Consider the following 20486-nt stretch of genomic DNA (forward strand, 5'->3'; position numbering starts at 1 on the left):
AAGTCTCGTAAGTGGTGATATAAAAACACTGTCGAAATTAAACCACCCCATGTGTAGTCTGTAGCATTTATTTTCTGTCGAGCTGTTTTAGGCTATGTTGGCTGCCTCTACAAACTGGTTTCATTTGGCTCTCAGCAAGCTGGCAGGCATCTTACAAGAGGGGAAAATTGGCTGGGCATTCTGTTTCCTTATACCTTTTGGATTCAGCCAAGATAAGTTGAACTGCCAGGGAGATCTTTAGATGGTACCCACCTTATTTAAGGTAGTGAAACAAAATATGTGTGATGGAATGTGTTCAAGAGAACTGAGGCAGATGCATATCTTGCTTAGATCTGCATTTTAGATTTATCATCTCTGTTGCTGTCTTGAGTAGCAGTGAAAATTAAATGAAGTGGCAGTGCTGAAGCAATGTGCTCTTACTCATCATCTCTATTCACCCACCTTTTCAGCTCATCTCTTTCCTTTTTTTCCTTTTCCTTTTTTTCCTGGTGACACTTCAGCACATGCTGTGAACATATGCCAAAAAGCTCATTCTTAAAAGCTGCCTTCATTCATCTTGAGCTGTTATCGAGAGCTCTGTCTGCTTCGTGGATAAATTTCACAACGCTGAATCAATGTCCTCTTGTACTGGAAACCAGACAGACGATTCTGACAAACTCTGTTGCGTTCATGGAGAGTGAGTGAAGAGATGGCTTACCTCATGCAGAATGCGGGTATCAAAACACCTTCTGCTTCTCAACTGAGGCGATGGTACAAACGTGACTGCTGATCCTAAACCAAAAAAATTAAAAATGTTTGCTTGCTGCAAGTTACTTTGTATGCTTGATAGATATTCCAGTTTTATGGATGACAGTTTTTGGAGCATAAGCTACTACGTGTATTTCATCAAGGTGATTTTCATATCATGTATTCTTTTGGCTTTATACGTGTTTTAAGATCTCCTTAATGTAATTTTAGCTGTAGCATGAATGTACTTAAAGTTGAATACACTCCTTGACAGGAAATCTCAGATGAATAAACCATATCTACTGTGTAATTAAGGAGTTTCTTTGGAAATTGGCTTCATTTCAGTTTTAAAAATGTTGTTTAATTTGTTCCAAAAGTAAAGTGAACTAGTTCTTCAGAACTTCCTCATGATTGCTGGTGATTAGAGCTATAATAAATTGAATCCCTTCCTAATAAATTGTATTTCTTCCTAATTTAAACACTTTGTAAATCCATAAACTAAGCTACAGTCTGCATTGACGGGCATTTACAATACAAAATGATAATACCTTTCCAAAGAAAATTGTCTTTTCAATTACATAGAATAACAGCAATTTTCCGTTGCAGATACACAAATGTTGGGAACTATTTGAGCAACAGGTTCTCCAGTAATTTGAGTACAATACTTCAGTAGATTTGTTGAGGGAGAGAGAAAAAGGGGAAAAAATGCAGGCTCTGCTAGAAACCACATATATATTCAGCAAGCAAATGAGATACGAGCTTTGAAACAATAAGCTGCTCTATAATGCACAGACAGTCTTTCAGGATACCAAGCGCAAGCTCCGAAGTCTCTACACATTGATAAAAATGTCTAACTGAATGAAATAAGTTTATTTTGTCTCATGTAAAGCCCTTTTAAGCTACTGAGAACTGACTGAGCTGCTGACTCAGCCATTGTTCCTGTTTTTTACAACTCCTCCCATTCAGTTAATTAAAAAACCTGTTCCTGAGCAGGAAACAAAAGCACTTTTTATACAGAATTGATCTATGTGCATTTTAAAGATTTCTGCTCCCTGAATGCACTTTTTCTTTAGCTTTGTTTACTGCAGCCCAAGTGCCTGCCAGGGGCAGTACTGTGGATGTGACCGTCCTCCTTGGGTGGAGGACACACCATCCTACACTTAGGCTGGGGCGTGTTGAGCATGGGACGGGGTCAGAACCTGAAAGGCACAAAAGACTGCTCAGTGAGCAAGAAGGCAGTGAATGGTGCTGAAGTAAGGCAATAGAAATCAGGATACTTAGGTGGGTGTAGCAGGAGGAAAAAGATCTCTTAGCGAAAGAGCAGAAAGCATAAAGGGTGGTGGGATTACGATTGAAGAAGGTGTCATTGCACTATGGCAGAGACACTAAGAGCCTGAGTTTTGGTGAGTGTGGACTTTGAAGCTTTTGCAAAAAAAAGGTGTTACTCAGTAAGGCAAAGTTAATGATTAAGCTCAGAGGTTGCTGCTGTTATTTTAGCAAAAGTTTTGATTTGCTAAGAAATAGAAGAATGTGTATGAAGTTGTTTGGAAAAGCTACTTTGATTCTGCCAAATTTAATTCTTAAGAGATGGATACAACTTTTTGGGTTTTCTATCTGAGGTAAATCCACAACTCACTCATGATTAGAAACTCTTTAGTCCATGTTGTGGTCAAAAATGTACTTCTGCATATCTTAAATTTCTCCTTATAATTGCAATCTCTCCAGTCTTTTAATCAACAAAGTGGATTAATATGATTCAGAGCAGTCCTGGCACAGAGATTGTAACATGCTAGTTTCTAAATTGCAGAAGTTGTCTTTCTTCAATACAATTAAATTTTGGTCCTCTAAAATGATTAGCCCTCTTTCCAAACTCACCTATTCCTCTAAGAATGAAGCCTCTTCCATCTGTCAGTGTAAGATTTTTCTGTTGCCACAGGTGAACAGGATTTCCTTTATGAATGCTGTCTGGTTTTATCTTAACCTCAAATAAATATCATTTTACTTGCGTCCACGGGTAATGAGGAAATTAAACTACTCTCTGTAAGTGCAGGTTATGTTTAAAATACTTTTTATCAGTGCAAAAAATCCTCTTCATGTTTTTGAAAAAAATTTAGGCAATGGCATTAGAAGAATCTGTTCCTCTAGAACTGCACTGAGCTCAGGTCCTTAAATATTGCTGTCCTTAGAAAATATTCCAGTTTCTTTCATTGACACTTCAGTTGCAGAAGCAGCTGAAGTTCACTGTTTAGCAATCAAGGTGGGGAGAGTGAAAGGGAAAAAAGGTTTCATTCTGTGTGGTTTTCCCATGAGGAGGCATCTGCTGAAGCAGGGAAAGGATGGCATTGGGTTTGTGTACTCATTAGGTACTCGGAGTCACGCAGAGTATGGACTACAACTGCAACGTTGCTGGTGGGGGCATCAGCCCACACGGAACAGATTTGTATTACTGTGTTTTCTTCAAACTATTAGTCACAAGTTTTACTTTGAAACAAAAAAATGGGATTTTGCTCTGTCAACACTGAAGAGGAAATCTTACACATTCATAATTTCTACTAAAATCAGTGTTAATGAGGTGAGTAACCCATGGTATAAAGGCAGAATATTTGGATGCAACGGTGATATAAAATCCCAGCACGCTTCGCTAACCTTTAACAGCTATTCTAATGTGTTCTGTTTGAGCCTGCTTGGAACTAGTAATATTAATTTCAAATGTTAACCAGGAGTTACTCTGTTACTCTTATCTCAACTTTCTCCTGTGCTTTAATTAAATGTTAATCTATGGTAGACAACAGTGTTCATTTAACGTATGTATGTATTGGGATGAGTGTATACTGATGATCTGGGAGGAGATCACCTACTTCAGAATAGATCCAAAGACAGATTAAGTCTGTGTTGCTTCTTATTTTTATAGGCATGTGATGTCTTTCACTGAAATAGGAAAGTCTACTTGGGCTGACACTCACCAGGAGAGCATGCCATCCTCCTGCATGTCTTTATATTCAGTCTTCAACAGGAAACTTTCAACAGCTTTTGTTAATAGTAATTAGGAAAGCCAGATGGTGTGGTAGTCATCAGAGTCCTCTGCATGGTCAACTGCATGTGTGGACTAACATGCTGCCTATGGAACATATTCTTCATGTTTGTTGGAAGCACATGGGAAAGGAATAAAATTATGCTAATTACAAGTTAGATCGATGATAACCCTGTAAGTTAAATCTAGTTAACTTACAGTCCAGACACTCAAAACATGTGACCCTGTGAAATGGAACATTTCATTGCGGTAATCTTGTATTTGTGATGATAATAACTTATGAAACAAAGGTTAGAGGTTAGGCTTGTTTACCCTGTCTGTCTTTTTACATCATCTGTAACCTGAATGTCCCTCTCATGCAATATCTGTGAGTTAAATCTGCTTTAAGCTATTATCAGTCACCATTTGAGCTGATTTTTCTTTGTTATGCTGCCAACAGAATCAATTTTTTTTTGTTATGCTACTTAAAAATCATAAGAGTAAGATAAGAGAAAAGAGAATGCTAGGCTGTACCATCCCCTTTGCTTTGCCAGCATAGGATTAGAGGTTTTGATTAGCAAGCATTGCATTGCTGTGTGGGAAACTTGGTTGGATTCCCTTCCTTGATCTCTGAGTTGATGTCTATGCATATGCAGAGGTGATGTGTCAGTGGGCTGATGCTTCAACATGTCTCTCCAGGTTGTGATGCCTGACTCATTCTATCTTGGTTGAATGGGTGTTTGTGCCGCAGACACAGTGAGGAATAAAGGCATTTAAGGCTTCAAAATCTTCCTAATACTTCTGAGAAGTAAAACTATTCATTCTGAAGGGCTCCTTCCCCATGAAATGTTACACAATCTCTACTGACTGAATGTGCCTTTGTGCCTTGCCCTCTGCTTTACAGTGCCATAAATTTAGCTCCAGTACACTTGATTAATTCTGCTTGTATCATGTTTACTTAGATATGGCTCTAGTTCATATTCCATCTGTTTTTTAACACATTCCCAAAATTTCCAGAAATTTGGGTATGAATTGGGACATGGGTCCTCTTCTTCACCCCATTCTCAAGAAAAAAATATTGACAGGCAGGTCTTATAAAACAGTAGGAATATTTCAGTTTCTTTAACAGCTGTTTCAAGGTGATTATGCTATAATAATCAATTGTAGCATTTCTAGTTTGTGGCCCAGTTATTATCTGTTGGAAGCTGTGTACCAGAGATACACTTGTGTGTTTTCCTGTTGTGTTCTCCACCCTTTTATAGTTTCCTGTATGTTTTCAGCAGGCTACAATATGAAAATAAACAAAGAAATTCTTAGGAATAACTCTGAAAAATTTCCCTCTCTGCCCCCAAACCGTTTTTTGCGTTACTCTCTGATGCTATCAGTGTGGCAGATAAGGATGAACCTGTGCCTCTGCGTTATCTTGCTCTTTTTTTGACTGATGGCATGAACTTAGCATAGCACTGCATCTGTGTTAGTTTAGTGCCAGGTCCCAACCTGAGGTAAAATCAGTATCTCCTTCAATGGAGAGCCCAGGGGTGACAGAGCGAGTGATTCTCTTTCCTGTCTTCTCTGTGGGCAGTGAAGCTTGGAGCCTGTCTGCACTAGTTCATTTGTGGACTACTGTCTGCTCCTGCTGTTGAAAACAGCCTTCTGTAATTCCATTTATACTTGCAGTTTCTCTCTGTGATGAGTCTTTTCCCTCTGCAGTGGGGACCCACCCGCTCTGCTGCTCCAAAGGACCTGAGTGTGCCAGTGGTTTTCTCTCCTCTGGAGAGATGTGGACAAATGCTCAGTTTCGACAAGCTGGAAGATGGCAAAAGTGAAGCAAGGCATTTATTTTCCAGTCATCATCACTTTTGCATGTCTGCCAAACCATTTCACATTTACTTAGTGATAGAACCCTGAAAGAGCTTCACTATTAATTTTACACCTTGGTTCCAGTTAGTCATGTAATAGCTGTATCAATGATGTGACGGGTTCTTCTTTTGTTCTTCCTTTTCTGAGGTCCAGACAACTACAGCCACTGCTGAGACAACACTTCTTGCTGCAAAATGCCACATGTAGGTTCTACGCAAACACATAATGGCAAATGTCAGTTTAAATAAAAAGTTGATTTTTTTAAAAAATTGCAGGTATGCTGGAGAGTTATGATTATGTCTTAATCTATTATGTTAGAGTCTTTGATTTGCCATGCTCATTCATGGCTGCCTTCTCTAAGGATTAGGTAGGGTCGAAATAGTTGGTGGGCTGGCAGGTGAGCCCATAAACTGAGTTTCCACTGAGGCAAATTTATGTCTGCATTAGACATTGAAGACAATTGTGTACACAATCAGATAAAGTGTATATGGGTCCTTGTGAGAACCACTACTTTGCAACTCATGCAGCTGCATCTCCCTGGTATCTTGCAAGTCACTGCTCTGTGTCCTTCATTGTTGTCTTATTTATGCTTTTGGCTTGCACTCTTCAACCCTTCCCATTTATATCATGTAATTTGCTCTCAGTTTTATGCACAGGAATCCTGAAAAATGTAGGCAAAAATTGTCTTTTTCCAGAATGGTGTTATTCTGGCAGGTAGAGCCTTTCCTTTTCGAGTCAGCTCTGCTGTTCTTTGAAATACTAAAATGCAGTCAGCAGTCAATAAATAAGAAACATAAACCTCTGCAGTACTTTTGGTACCCTGCTGTGCCATCTGCACATTCTTGGGAAATGCTGGGCTTTGCATACAGTCTCACATAGAGAGATGTGAGACTTAGTAAATAATCAAAGCTGCTGAAAGACAATAGAGCTCCTGCCTCCTCGGAGAAACGTTTAACAGCTAACGCAATTGAGCAGATGTTTCGGTGACCTTCCGTATTTCCTACTGAAGACATGCTTTTTTTTTTTTAATGGAATTTCTTTTTCCAGATTTTCTTTTTGGTACATGAGCATAAACATGCTCTTATCCTTTTATATCAATGAAAACTTGACTGCTTGTTCAGCCTGTGAACCCTTGCCATAGATAAGAACTGCCTGGGCCTAGGCACAGTGCAGACACTGTACAGAATGAATGTTTCTGTTTTGGAAGCATTCTGGACTGTTGGAAACTGCTGTGCTGTTTGATGGTAAGGGGTAAATCGCAGTGAGAACCAGAGCATCTTACATTACAGAAATAACCTGTATAAGAGTTATGAATGTGTGTAAACCTACAAGAACCTGAGCAGTGGAAGCAGCAGAAGCTGGAATAGAAAGAGCTGGTTAATGCCCCTGTTCACAGACATTACAATGCCAACCTCTGGCAAGAAGGAAGATCTTCGTACTCCTAGTGGGTTTTAATAAATGCCTTCATAAACTGGAGAATAAGCCCTGATTTAGGTTCTTCCCTGCCTTTTTAGCTTTCCAGACTCATTTCCAGCAGTAGTGGATTTACTGTCTTTGCTGTAAGTACCTTCACAGAGAAATAAGAATTCATAATCTACAGAGATAATATATACTAGGATGAAACTGTTCCAATACTGTGCCTGCCAGAGGCCAGACAGAAAGATAAAGAGATAGAAAGCTTGCAGGAGTTTTAATTTCTCCCTTGCATTTGGCTGCAAAGGAAAAGCCACACCTGCTCAGTGGACCATGCAGGTATTTGATCTTTCTGAACCTTCACTGATTTGCTACAGAAACATTTCATTATTCTTTTCATGCTAATGAGAGAGAGAGGGCTGAACTTCTATAAAAGTATAGTTTGGGCTTTATATTTTCTTTATTTTTTTGTTAAATTCCTCATTAACACACAATTAAATTGGCCTGTGGTTTGTTTAAGCTTGCTGTCAGTTCTGTAAAGTCTCCCAATGAAATTGTGCCTCTTGTAAAGTGTCATAAAATTCCACTTCAACTTGCAGTCAAGCCAGACTTATGTCCATTAAACTTGTATTTCAACTGTGCTGTCTTTTTCCTTTATGGCGACTTGAATAGAGACCGGGGAGAAACATAGTAAGAAATTGTCTCCTTACTCCCCATTAGTTAGTTGCTTGACATCTGGCTCAAACGTGTATTGTAGTCTCCTCTTCAACCCTTCTTTCTCTCCTTCTAATACTTTTACCATGAGGAAATAAATTTTAAAAAACTCTTTATAGGAAATCTCAAGTTATAAACTCGTCTTTTTCAAGGAAGGGGCATTTTAAATTCTAGCCCTGACATCTTCCATGCACAGCATACTTCTTGATTTCATAACAGGCAGAGATTAATGCTGCCCTTCTATTATATGCTTTGGGATCTGTGTGTACTCCTCTGTCGTCAACCTCCTCGTGAACTGCTGCTTATTAACAGTGAAGGCACAGACGTCTTTGTGTTTGTGAGGCTCAGCTGAAGGACGGGAAGGATGGCACAGATAGCGACATAGACAGTTCTGAGCATCGCTTTGTACTGAAGCAAAGCTCCAGCTGATGAGTTTTTTCTATTATCTTTTTTTACAGGAACATGTGTAATTGTACAATAGAGAGCAGACTCTGCTCCCAGTTGCACACAGCCTTAAGTATTTGTTCTGTGCTGAGGAATTTGGGACTTTTTTTGTAGAACTTTGGGTTGCAAGGAGTAACTGGCCTTTTCTTGCCACCAGATTGACTGTTGTTAAATACATAACAGTCACAGAAAAATAGTATTATTATGCTTCTGAACAGAGTAACTAGAGAACCTAGAATTAAAGACCACTGTCTCATTCAAAGGGCTGGATGGATATCATTCATATCATGTATTACTATTCACTGTGTTGTTTTCCTTCCTTGTTCATGTGAATTTGTGCTTTGTTACTGGGTCCAACTCAGTTCCCACTCTGAAGTGAGAATTCTCAATTTCTTTCTGAACTATTATCACTACAGTATATCACAGTTTCAAAAAAATACGTAACTTCCATGCAGTGTCATATTCAACTCCTTTCTGTGCATAGGGGGAGAGTGTTAAATCAGAAGAAATCTCAGTGGGTTTAGGTCTGCTGAGGTGATTTAAATTGCTGTGGTTTGGGCTTTTTTTCTTTGAGGAACTTAAAATATGGCATGGCGTTATAAATTGTAATCACAGCTTGCTTCAAATAGTAACCACAGCTAGGGATCCTGCAAATCAGACCACTGGATCCCAAACTGGGCAATCAGTTAGGGTTGCATCTCAGTGACTGTGTTGGTGGTCAAAGAGGATAGCAATTGAGAAGTAGGCAGGAGAGAGCAACAGCCTCAGGTCAGCCCATGGTGAACGAACACTCTGTGACAACTTCTGTTAAATTTAAGAACATCTTGCTCTTAATGACTATCTGTGAAATAGAGTTACTGGCTCTGCACTCTAGAGTAGTGGTTTTTCTGAGCTGTCAAATGCTCCCTGATGCAACTCATAGTCCCTGCTGCTACATGATGTCCTGGCACGTCCTGACTCCACGCAGGAGGAGGTCTGACTTTACCCAGCCCCCCCACCCATTCCTGAGTTTCCTTTGCAGGAAAGCAGGGTGCCTGCACAGGAAAGGACCTGTACAGCTGGGGAATGCATCTTCCTCTTGGTTAGGCTGTGGCTGACAGGGAAATCTTGAAACGAGGACTTGCATGGTCTGTATGGCAGACTGGGGATTTAAAAACACAGTTCTCTCTTCAGCTCTCCATGTCTATGCCTTGACATCCATCACAACACACTTTACAGCATCAGTTATCTGAGCACATCCCTGCTAATTGTTCAGATTCCCCTAGCCCAGAGGTGTTGGCTGCCTGGCCCCTCCATTGCTTTGCACCGAAGAGGCTCAGAGCTGGCAGGCTGAGAAATTCAGCTTTAGTATGCTGACATGTTTCTTTTGAGTATGTGAAGCATTTTACCAAATGCTTGTCCACTGTCAGGTTTCCTATTGCTACCTATAGTGTCTGCCAGGTGTAGCTTTATCACTCCTAAAATTTGTACTCTTAATCCCAGAGGTACTGTAAATTCTGGAGGAAGAGTTTACCAAAATTTGTCGAGGTGAGAGGATACGTCTACAATGAAAGTTACCTTCAGTAATTAAACTGGCAATTAAACAAATTTACAAGGAAGAAAACCTCTGGAGCTGCTAAGCCCAAAGACACCCCTTCCCTGCTTTAGGCATCCTTGAGCCATGAGTTCCTCCTAGAGCTGTGGAGGAGACTCTGGGTGGTATTGCTAATTGTGCTTAAAATCCATCCTCCTTACACAGCTGTCGTTCACTCCTGTCTAAGGCAGAATGTTGCACAAGGCAGACCTTTGGTCTGGCCTGGAGGAGCCATTCCTGTAGTCAGCTGCATTGCTGTATTACACTATAGGAAGGGCTTCAGTGGGTCAGACCAAAGGTCCTGCTGCTTCTACTCCGGTGTTGGTCTTCAAAGGACATGAATTGTATGTGAATTGTGAGTGACTGGGCATTGGAATGGGCTGCCCAGGGAGGTGGTGGAGTCACCGTCCCTAGAGGTGTTTAAGACAAGACTGGATGTGGCACTTAGTGCCATAGTCCAGTTGACAAGGTGGTGTTAGGTCAAAGGTTGGACTCAATGATCTCAGAGGTCTTTTCCAACATAGTTGATTCTGTAATTGTCTTGGTTGAACTTCAAATCAACAATCATGTGTGGTGAAGGTTATTAAAACATTTACAAAATACAGTCTTGCAGTGAGAAGTACTGGTATCTGTAATTACCCTGCTAATAATACTTCCAAGTTACTGTGGTCACTTTAGAAAGACAAAACATATGGAAGGGCATAAAAGGAAGTCTTCTGCCTTACAAGTTGATATTTAGACTTGCAACCACAGTGCTCGAGCATACTGATTAGAAGGGTGTGCCTCTGGCAGCAGAGTGCTGGGGTTGGGCACAGGAGCTGAGCCTCTTGCTCTTGCACCTCTCCTGGTGTGTGTGGGTGGGTGCACATGTGTGCACACACCTGGCAGGGTGGCGGAACTCATCTTTCTCATGGGGCATCAGGGCTCACTGAGTTTGCATTTGTTTCCTCCTCTGCTGTTAGGTGGCCTGAAATAGTTCAGTGTGGGTGAATTCTCTGAACATGTTGCCGAAGTCTCAAGCCTGATGGGATGTAAAGGGGCAGCAGGGTGTTGTGCACAAGAATGCTGAAGGAGTGAGAAAATATTTCTGTAGGTGGCTGACATCCTCATGTATTGGCTGTATTTTAATGAAGCTGAGCACTGTTTGGGAACAATAATCCAGTGGCTGCATGCATTGCTAATTTTAAAATGTGATTTACAGGAGCCATGGTAAAATCATAGATTTTACTCTGTCTTTTTCTCATTTTCTGCAGTTGTTTCCTACATCGTCTTGCTGAGACCAGCCTTTAACTTAGTAGTAGTTAACGTTTCTAAATTTGGAAAGATCACTCCACTGATTTTAAGTCACACAAACAGTAAACATGTCTGTCTAAGCTTTTGTTATCTCTGTATTTATAAAATAAAGCTTTTAAACTTTTAGTTCATAGTGCACAGAGGTGATTGATGTGCCTGGCTGTCCCTGGCAGGTCTCCCCGAGGTGGCTCCCTCCACGTTACTTCTTGCCTTTTACAAGACTTAGAAAATAGCCAAGGTTGTCGTGCTGGGGGGAGGTAAAGTCAGTAAGAAACACTTCTTTCTTATGCTCTTCTGAAGGCAACCATCTTCAAAAGGGTTTTAAATGTGTATGGCTTAATATCTTATGTTAGCTAAAGGTCTCAAAGGGCTTAGTTTATGATTAAGGAAAGTTAGATGATATTCCACTCTTAGGGAAGCCTGGGGGAAAAGGGTTTTAGCTTAGCATTTTAATAGCTGTTTGATGATGCTAAAAACAACCCCTAAGCCCTTATGTTTGTTGTTTTGGAGGTTTGTACTATTAGGTGTGTTTTCTTTCTGTAAAACTTTTAATATTAAGGGCCAAAAAGTGCTATCTGTGCAGATGCTATGACACTGAATTATGTACACAAACACTAATGCCGCCATAGTTATTTACTATTTCTAGAGAGCATGTGATAAAATGATCTTTTTAAATTTAACTTTGACTGCCACACGTTCTTTTCATTCAACCTGGTGAAATTGGGTGTCTTTCATGGCAGGTTCAGGAGAATCTCTGCAATCTTTCGTCTTCTTGTTTGGTTGCTAATAACCGGAAAAACTGACTGAGAGAAACACTGATGAAGTTGAGCCAGCAGTTGCCACAGTGACAGTTGTCCAATATAAATATCTTACAATTCTTCTGTTTATCATCTGTTTTCAGGGCAGTTTAAGCTGCTGGAACAAGACCGAGATATTAAGGAGCCAGTGCAGTATTTTAACAGTGTGGAGGAGGTGGCTAAAGCATTTCCTGAACGAGTTTACGTCATGGAGGAAATAACATTCAACGTTAAGGTAGTCCCTGAATAAATATTTATCCCTGTCTAAATGATTAACTGTTACAACTTTTATATACATGGCAAGTGAGCAACGGTGCTGTGTGGGAAGTGTGATTTTTGAGACAAACGAGCCTTCAGTGTTCCACATTCGGTGATGGTGCTCTTTGGGATCATTTATGCAGTCTTAAACCAACATGTCCTCTAAGGGCTCTCCTGCCCCATGGCACTTTGGGGAGCAGTCCTGATGATCCATTCAATAATTCATTTAATTAGGATGCTCCTGCCAGATTTTAAACAAATGTTGTTTGTTGCCCCCTTTCACCTCCCCCTCCAGCAGTCTGAATTTCATTCTCTGCTAAGCAGCAGCTGCTCAAATCCCTGTCCAGAAAGCCTCATTCTCAGAGAGCACACAGGGTGAAATGATGGGGTTGCTTGTCTCAAAATTACTTCAGCTAAATGACATTGTGAATATAAAAAAAAAAAAAAACAATAAAAAAAAGACACACTTGTTCTCTGTGTGCATGTGTGTTCATTTGCATGTGCACGCCTCTTGGGCTCATCAAAAGGTCACTGATCCCACGAGATGGCTTGCTATCACCAAACACACTGCAGTGGCATGAAACAACGAAGACAGAACTTGTTCTTCCTTGTCCTGCCTATATGTGTGACACTACACAGGGTAGGTCAGCTCTGCCATCAGAACAGGGTGATCTTCAGGCTCGTCTGGTTTGCTTGAGTTGATACATCTCCTAAGACTGGTAGAAGAGCATCCTAGAGCTGGGGTGCACTGGTGTAGATCCACATCGTGTACCCTACAGGGCACACTGGCTGACACTGCTGGTGCAAAACCAGTACACAGTTTCCTGCTCCCATGTGTAGCAAGATGGGGTTTGTAATAAAAACCTTTTAATGGCTTTTTCTCTTTCTCGCACTGTTACAGATGGGGGACACCACCTAGTTCACAATTTTGATAGGTGTTGAAGACTGCTGTAAGAGCTCATTGTTTAATTTATTTAGTGACACAGACTCACATCTTTCAAGACAGCAGGTTGTTTTCATTTGTGCTGTCCATTAACCTGAACATGTAAAAGAGGCTTTCGTGAATGAAGGCTACATGAGAAAGTCAGAACACTTTTGTATCTTCAGGACATAGTTGGGCAATCAAGGTAACAAGAAAATTTCATTTCTGCCCAGAAAAATCATTGTGACCTTGGGACTGCTAGCCTTCTCCGCTCCTGTGCTGTTATTTCTTGTTTGATCAATGAGCAAATCAAGGGAGTGGCACAGTAAAATGTGCAGCTTTAATTTTCTAGGGAGAAAAGTATTTGTCTACAGGCTTGTTTAAATGTAAAATGCCATATCTTGAGTTTAATATGAGTGTTTTTAAAACTCTTTGTCATATTTAGCAAACTGAGAAATAAGCATAGCTTACTGTTAGATACCAAATCCATTTTTAAAAGGTTTTAAAGTGATACTCCTTAATGTAAATAACAGTAGTAATAATCCAGGTTTAACCTAGTTACACAGTTATCTTGGCAGTATTCCTCTTGGCAGTTTTTCCAGTTTCATAGAAGTCTATTCCAAGGTTATCATCTTCCAAAAAATAAATGAACTTAGCAGGATTTATTAAAGTGTTTAATAACCCTTTACATGCAAGAGAATTATGTACACTAAAATTTTAATATAGGAGAGATTCTGTCAAGCTGATTAGAGCAAAGGGAGGAATACTAAGTACGGTTGATTTCTGTCCAATGCCGTGCACCCATTTAAATTCAGAAGAGAGTAGCTAATCCGATAAAAAATAAAAAAAAAAATGCCTAAAATATCTGATGAAGCAAAGCACTTGAGAAGAAACTCTGAAGTCTGGGAATTCTTTCTTGTTCCAAGCACTCGAGTCTTTCACGGATAATTTTTGAAGAAAGAGCCTGTAGATTTACGTGGTGCCACCAGACAGTCACTGAATGCTTTTCTCTGCTTGTTGGTCTTGCATGTGCCTGTACACTGCGGTTATGGATCCACTTGGTGCAAACCTTGTGTGCAAACCTTGCTCCAAGTAAGTAAATCCTTTGCTGCTCTGGCAGGACTTTACAACAGTGCTGCCACTCAGCAAACTGCCTTCTCTCTGTGATGATGGCCTGTGAGATTTTCTCCAGGGGAGTTACTTTATTTTTGCTTTGTGTATTCATTTTTAAAGAGAAAAATCAACCACCCTATCCTGGAGAGGCAGGGGAGCTGGGTCTCCCTTCCTTCCTCGTGGCTTTGCAGCTGGGCAGGCTTACTGGGCAGTGTGCTGAGACAGGGGCTTGGGGACCTGCTGAGTATTTGAAGGACGGCTGTGACACATGCCATCAAGCACAGCTGGGAGGGGAAGGTGGAGTCACTTTTCACAGAACAGCAAACAAAAATTTTAGATTAAATAAAACTCTTGTAATGGCTAAATCCTCTTACAGTAACTCCTTTGGGCATCTGTACACATCAGTACTGCACTTGGAAACCCATTGGTTGCCTCAGGTACCCAGTGGCCAGCAGCACCTACAGGCACAGCAATTTAGAGTGTTCTGGGGATAAATGAGTTTCACTCAGTCAATAGGTAATCTGCTCCTGATGGAAAATTGGAGGGATTGTGTCCTTTCTTCACTGACCAAATAGGTGAGAACCTTTCTTACATTCATATTCAGTGCATAATTGTAAAGAGTTTTGTTTATGTAATAGCATTAGCTCTACTACTAGGAGCAAAAATATTAAGAAAGTTGAATTACTGCAGGGCTCTAGCTTTTGCTGAAGCAACAGCAATAGATTTCTGCTGTCCACTGCTCTGGTCCCGTACAGGTGGCAGTCTGTACAAACACCCAAGAAGCTATTTGCATTAACACTTAAAAACAAACCCAGGAACAAAACCCCCATGTCATACTGAGCGCAATTCACATAAAGCTCTCTTAAAAAGTAACAATATTGTTTGATAGATTGAACACTGGACAAGCCATGGATTCCTATACTCTAAAAACCAGCCCACTTAGTGTTGCAGGAAAACATTTTGTCTTGAAGACATCACTTGCTCTCCCTGAAGAGTCTGTGAAGCTGTTTGCAGGCACCTTCCAGAATGGAGAGATGGGCTAGTGAATTAGCCCTAAATTGATTCTTTTCTTACCTGTCAAAGACGTTGTATGACTGGTGTGAACTTTTGATACTGGAATTGTTTATTTTTTTAATACAATTCTCTTTTCATAGTGACTTAACTGTGCTGGCCCATACAGTGTGAATTTTGCCAGAAATAAATTTGTAGTGAAAACTTTGCTCTCTTTTTTCTTTTTTTTTTTTTTTGACAATGCAGTACAGTAAGGTAAAATTGATCTCCTCATTGTAATTCTAATACCTCTCATAAGCTCACTCTGAGTTTCCATAAAGCACATATATAGAAGGTTGTAACCTACAGTAGCATTTTTAAGTGCTGCAATTGTGACTTTGAAATTTGTTGGTGTGTAGGTTTTGGCTCCAAATTTTCTGATGATTCTTAATGCCTCCCCTCAAGAGTTAGTGCTTTCAGTCCCCTCTTTGCCTTGTGGCTTGATGCCAGCCTTGTGAGACTGCAAGTCTTGGCTCCAAAAGGGGTTTTTTTTCCTTCTCTTTCCCCTCTGTCCCCAGTACACACAGGCTCAAAGCCTTGGTGTCTTTCATTGGCAGTGCACTGCTGTGGCTGCCTCTTTCCTCCGGGATCTGTGCACGGCTTGACTGAGAGAGAAGCAGAGAAAGCAGACCTGCTGCTGTGTGCCTATGTTGATGTACCTGTGAGAGGGTTTCTGCTCTGAAAGGAGCCTGGGTGGTGAGCACCATTGCCTCACAGTGGCTCTCTGAGGTGGCTTTCCTTACATCCCATATGAAAAGATGCTTCATGCTAGAGCTCTGCACTATTACCTGCCACATTTTGGGTCATTTTTAGAACGGTTTGATTTATTTGAGACATCTTTAAAGACCACTGAAGCCATCTTCCAGCGTAGCAATCAGGTCAAAAATCCCTCTTAGCCCAGAGGGAAATACATGTATGCTAACATGAAGAGTTGTACTTGCTGATTCTATCTTGGGTGACAGACATTTAAAAAAGAAAAATGGGATACTGTCTCACTGAATTTAGTCAACTCCCTTGAAAAAGTTCGCTCATTCTTTCTGCTAACAGCTCTTCTGAAGACTCTGTTTTACATTTTAAAAATCTTTTTCCATTTTGTGACTTCTAAAAAAAAAAAATATACTTAGTATATATTATGTATTAAATATACATGTAGTGCTATGATTGGTTAGTTGGCTATAATAGTAAAAACCTTATGCTGTAGCTATGAATCAGAGACCTCACAGTTACAAAGAGCTCTACCAAAAAAAATCCTATTTGTGTTTTTAATGTGAATGCAATGCTCACATTACTCTAATAAAACCTAGCAGGTATAACAAGCAATATAAAGTCACAAAAAATTTTTACAAGGTGTTCATATGTGTCCAAGTGATTAAAGACTTCTACTTCAAACTTTAACAAATTAGAACAATTGGAGTCCAAGACAGGATATTGACTCAGGTGTTATCAAGTCTATTATTCTGAGTTAACCTTTCCTTAAGCAAAAGAAACAGTATACTTCCTAAATAATCATTCTCACTTTCCTAATGCCTGTCTTCTGCAGGACATATAGTTGGCTTCTAAAATTGCATGAGTCTAAAAATTTAAAACATTATAGTGACTTAACCCACTGCTGTTTTGCAGTGTGTTTGATAAGATGTCTGTAAGCCTGTAACCTTTCTGGTCAGCATCCTAGCATCAAAAGTGAATGGTTAATATGGATCAACATCTGGTGGTAGGGAGGGGGAGGGCAAGTACAGCAGGGACTAAGTTCTGATTCTGGGGGGTCCTGTGCATTAGGAATTGTCCAGTTTGAATATCTACTAGGGATTTCTAGATGGCTTTGGAGGATAGTGTGGCAAGCACTGCCTCTTTCACAAAGCTGGGAGGACTGATTATTCTCGACTATTACTAGGCAGTGAAAACTGGGAGGGAAGGGCAAAGAGGGGGGCGGGTGAAGTAAAACTTCAGGAGTCATTCTTGCAATGAATGAAACGTTATTGTTTCATATGCATAAAGCCCTCCTGGGTATGTGATGCAGCGGAATTAAGGCTTCCCAGGTGCTTTCTGCCTTCTGTAGTGTTACCTGTTTCCTAGAATTATAATGAGATTTTAACAGTTTGCCACAAAAATATGTGATTATTTCTGCATCAGTCTGTGATCTAGACCACCTTAACTCTGCCACTCTGCACTTCTGTCTTCTCTGTCATATACCAGTGATATACTGTGTCACATGCAGGGGCTGGGAATTGCCTCTAGCAGGTCCAAGTGTATAAAATAGCATGGGGCTCTGCTACACCCTGCCAGCAATTGCATAGCAGGAAGCAGAGGGTTTCCAGGGAATGCTCTCAGCGAGGCTGTGGAGAAGCATAGGGGGTGCTTGTAGATGCAAACCCTGCTGGGTCAGTGCTGGAAGCTTAGAGGGTAGAAAGAGAAAGAGATGGGTTTGCTGTGGTGTTACCTGTTCTGCCTTCTAGGAATAATTTATGATATGCACTTTCATGTTGCCTTTAAGTATACTATTTGGCATAGAACCATAGAATCATTTAGGTCAGAAAAGACCTTTGAGATTATCAAGAGTGACCATTAACCCAGCCCTGCGAAGTTCCACCAGTAAACTATATCCCTAAGCTCCACGTTTACACATCTTATAAATTCTTTCAGGAATAGTGACTCAACCACTTCCCTGGACAACCTGTTCCAATGAATGACAACCCTTTCAGTAAAGAAATTTTTCCTGGTATCCAATCTAAACCTTGTCTGGTACAACTTGAGGCCATTTCCTGTTGTCCCATCGGTTCTGAGGAACTGCTATGCCTGACTCGTCCCTGGGCTTATGGAGGCCCTGTAAAGTTCACCAAAGGCAGTGTAAAGCCCAGCTAAAGTCCATGGCTCTTTGTTGATGTTTTTGTAAGTTTTATGGCTGTTGATAAAGTGAAATGTTTGAGTGAACAAGACAGAGCAAATTTGATTTTCATATGTCATTGCTACAAGGACAAAGCTTGTCAAAGATCATTTAGCTATGTAATCTGAGAAACAAAAGCTTAGAGATATCTGTGCATTGCTGTGTGCATTAAGAGATATATATATTATATGTATGGTATATCTCTGTTGCTAATATTCTGGAACATGTATTTACCTACCATGTATGCTTTATAATGTTTATTAGTATGTGGTAATGAATGAATTAACCTAACACAAAAGGAGAGGTGTTAATTTTATTGACTTTCAGAACCTAAATTTTAAAGTATACTTAGCCTGCTGAGATGTATCAGCGTTTCTAACATCACCACAACCAGAGTTTAGTGGATAAAGTTGTGTGGTCTTAGACTTTTCATTTCACTTTTTCGGGTTTTTATTACAATTTTGGATAGCAACTGACACCTTATATTTTTGTTTAGAAGGAAGAGTGCAGAACAGTATTTTTCTCAGAATGTCAAACTAGAACCATGGCATCATCTTTATTTTGTTCCAGCACAGTAAAATTCAGCCTTATTCAACCATTTTTATCCTGTGACTGTATTTTTTAAAAATAAAGAAATTTTTAAAAATAAAGAAGTCTGAAAAACAGACTTCTTTAATTCAGAATAATTTTATCTTTAAACATGCCTGTTGAGTCTAAAAGTCCATTTGCTATTTGGCTGGTTGAAATGGATGCCAGTAATAAGTAGCTGCTTTGCGATACCTTCATTGTGAAGCTTGGCCATTCAGTTACCTCTGTGGTTTCACATCTGACCCACCATTTCCTTCTGCAGTGGCTTGTTTGTTTGTGAATCCCCAGGGAATCGCAAGTTGACCAAGCAGGAACTCCCATGGTTGTAGGTTGTGACACCTTCCTCGCTCCAGATGGTGTCCCACAAGAAGTGAGAAAAAGTTGTAATCGTACCATATTGAGTGAAAACATCTGACAGTGTAGCTGGCATTGTCAAAGCAGACGTTTGTGTGAACTTGTCGATGCTACAAACCAATATCCTTAGAGAACGTGCCCTCTCAGAAAGAGAACAGGGGATCTCACAGTGCATGCACAGAGCCCTGTGCGTCCTCAGCCCTTATCAGCCCTGCCAAAGGCAGGGCTACACAGCTGCAGCTCAAATACAGCCTTCTGTGGAGGGCTTTGAGGAGAAACAAGCAATGAGCATCACACTGGCGTTATCAGCAAAAAAAAAACTCAAGTGCTTTTCTTTCGTGTTGTGGTGTTTCAAAATGCTGTCAGGCCAGTGGTGCAAACTGTGAATGAGTATTACGTACTATAAATCCTAGTAGTTTCCTGGATTAGACCAATTACTATTTGTTTAGATAATTCAGGGCTTGAATGACTTCCGTTCCGGAAATCCCAAGCCTGAAGTGCTAAGGCAGCACACCTCTCCTGAGCTGCCTGCAATTGTTCTGAGAGGCTTGTGGAAGATAATCACAGTTCTACAAATACTCTCACAAGAGGAAACATTATTCACGTTGCTTGTCACTTATTAACGTACTGGAATTACAGCTTTTATTTCATGCAATGGCTATTGAGTGATGATACCAGAGTTTGAGGCCTGAACTTTGAACTTCACACAGATCCGTGCAGTCTTTAGGAGCTGCAGAGGTGAGGAAAGGATATACAATTTTAGGATATGTTTTCATTTGAAATTTTTTTAGTATGTTCAGTATTCTCAAATATAATGGTCTATAACAGTCAAGTAGGTTTTATCTGATGCACCTTCCTTTATGAGTAGGTTGCTGCTGCTGCTACAGAAGAATTGGGTGGGTTCTGTTAGGTCCTTGTAAAGGGCTTTTCATGTTAAACCAGTCAAATATGAAGCAGAGCAATCTTGTCTATAAAGAGTTATTTCAGTCTTAAGGAAATAACTTCAGGAACAAATGAGCCTTGGACATCTGTTTTGTCTTTTTTTTTTTCCCCTGGTGCAATTTCCATACTAGACCAGCTCACACATGGCTGTGCATATGTTGTTTAATCTCTTAAATTGCAATTATGATCAAAAATGAGGAAGGAAGTCTATGACTAGGAGAGCAAAGCAAAGGGGGAGTTAGGCATATGGGATAGACCAATATTCTTGACTTCTCCTTCAGGGAATAGATGTCATCTGTCATTCCCTCTAGCCTGGAAAAGATTATAACAAAAGGATATGCTTCATCTGTAATGATGAGATCACCTTTTCTTCTCCTTAGGGAGCTGAAGATGGTAAAAGAAGTTTGTTTCCTTCAAGAGCCTGGCAAATAAGTTCTAACAAACAACAAAAACAAGGGTGCAGGGAAAAGATACCCAAGGGAATCCAGACATGGTCTGTCATAGCTGTATGACACAAGTGGCAATTTGAATTGCTGGGATATGTGGAT

At 40.3% G+C, this 20486-nt stretch overlaps 1 protein-coding gene across 1 annotated transcript in view; it reads left to right on the forward strand.

The window, feature by feature from the left end:
- GAREM1 (GRB2 associated regulator of MAPK1 subtype 1) overlaps positions 1-20486 on the forward strand; it is a 98653-nt gene that overhangs the window by 62807 nt on the left and 15360 nt on the right. The window contains exon 3 of the mRNA XM_017832461.1: positions 11935-12065. Within this exon, the coding sequence (XP_017687950.1) occupies positions 11935-12065 (131 nt within the window). The remainder of the gene's footprint in view (positions 1-11934; positions 12066-20486) is intronic.

The sequence above is a fragment of the Lepidothrix coronata genome, unplaced genomic scaffold, assembly GCF_001604755.1.
Source record: "Lepidothrix coronata isolate B3197 unplaced genomic scaffold, Lepidothrix_coronata-1.0 Scaffold6, whole genome shotgun sequence".
In the NCBI taxonomy this organism is placed as follows: domain Eukaryota; kingdom Metazoa; phylum Chordata; class Aves; order Passeriformes; family Pipridae; genus Lepidothrix; species Lepidothrix coronata.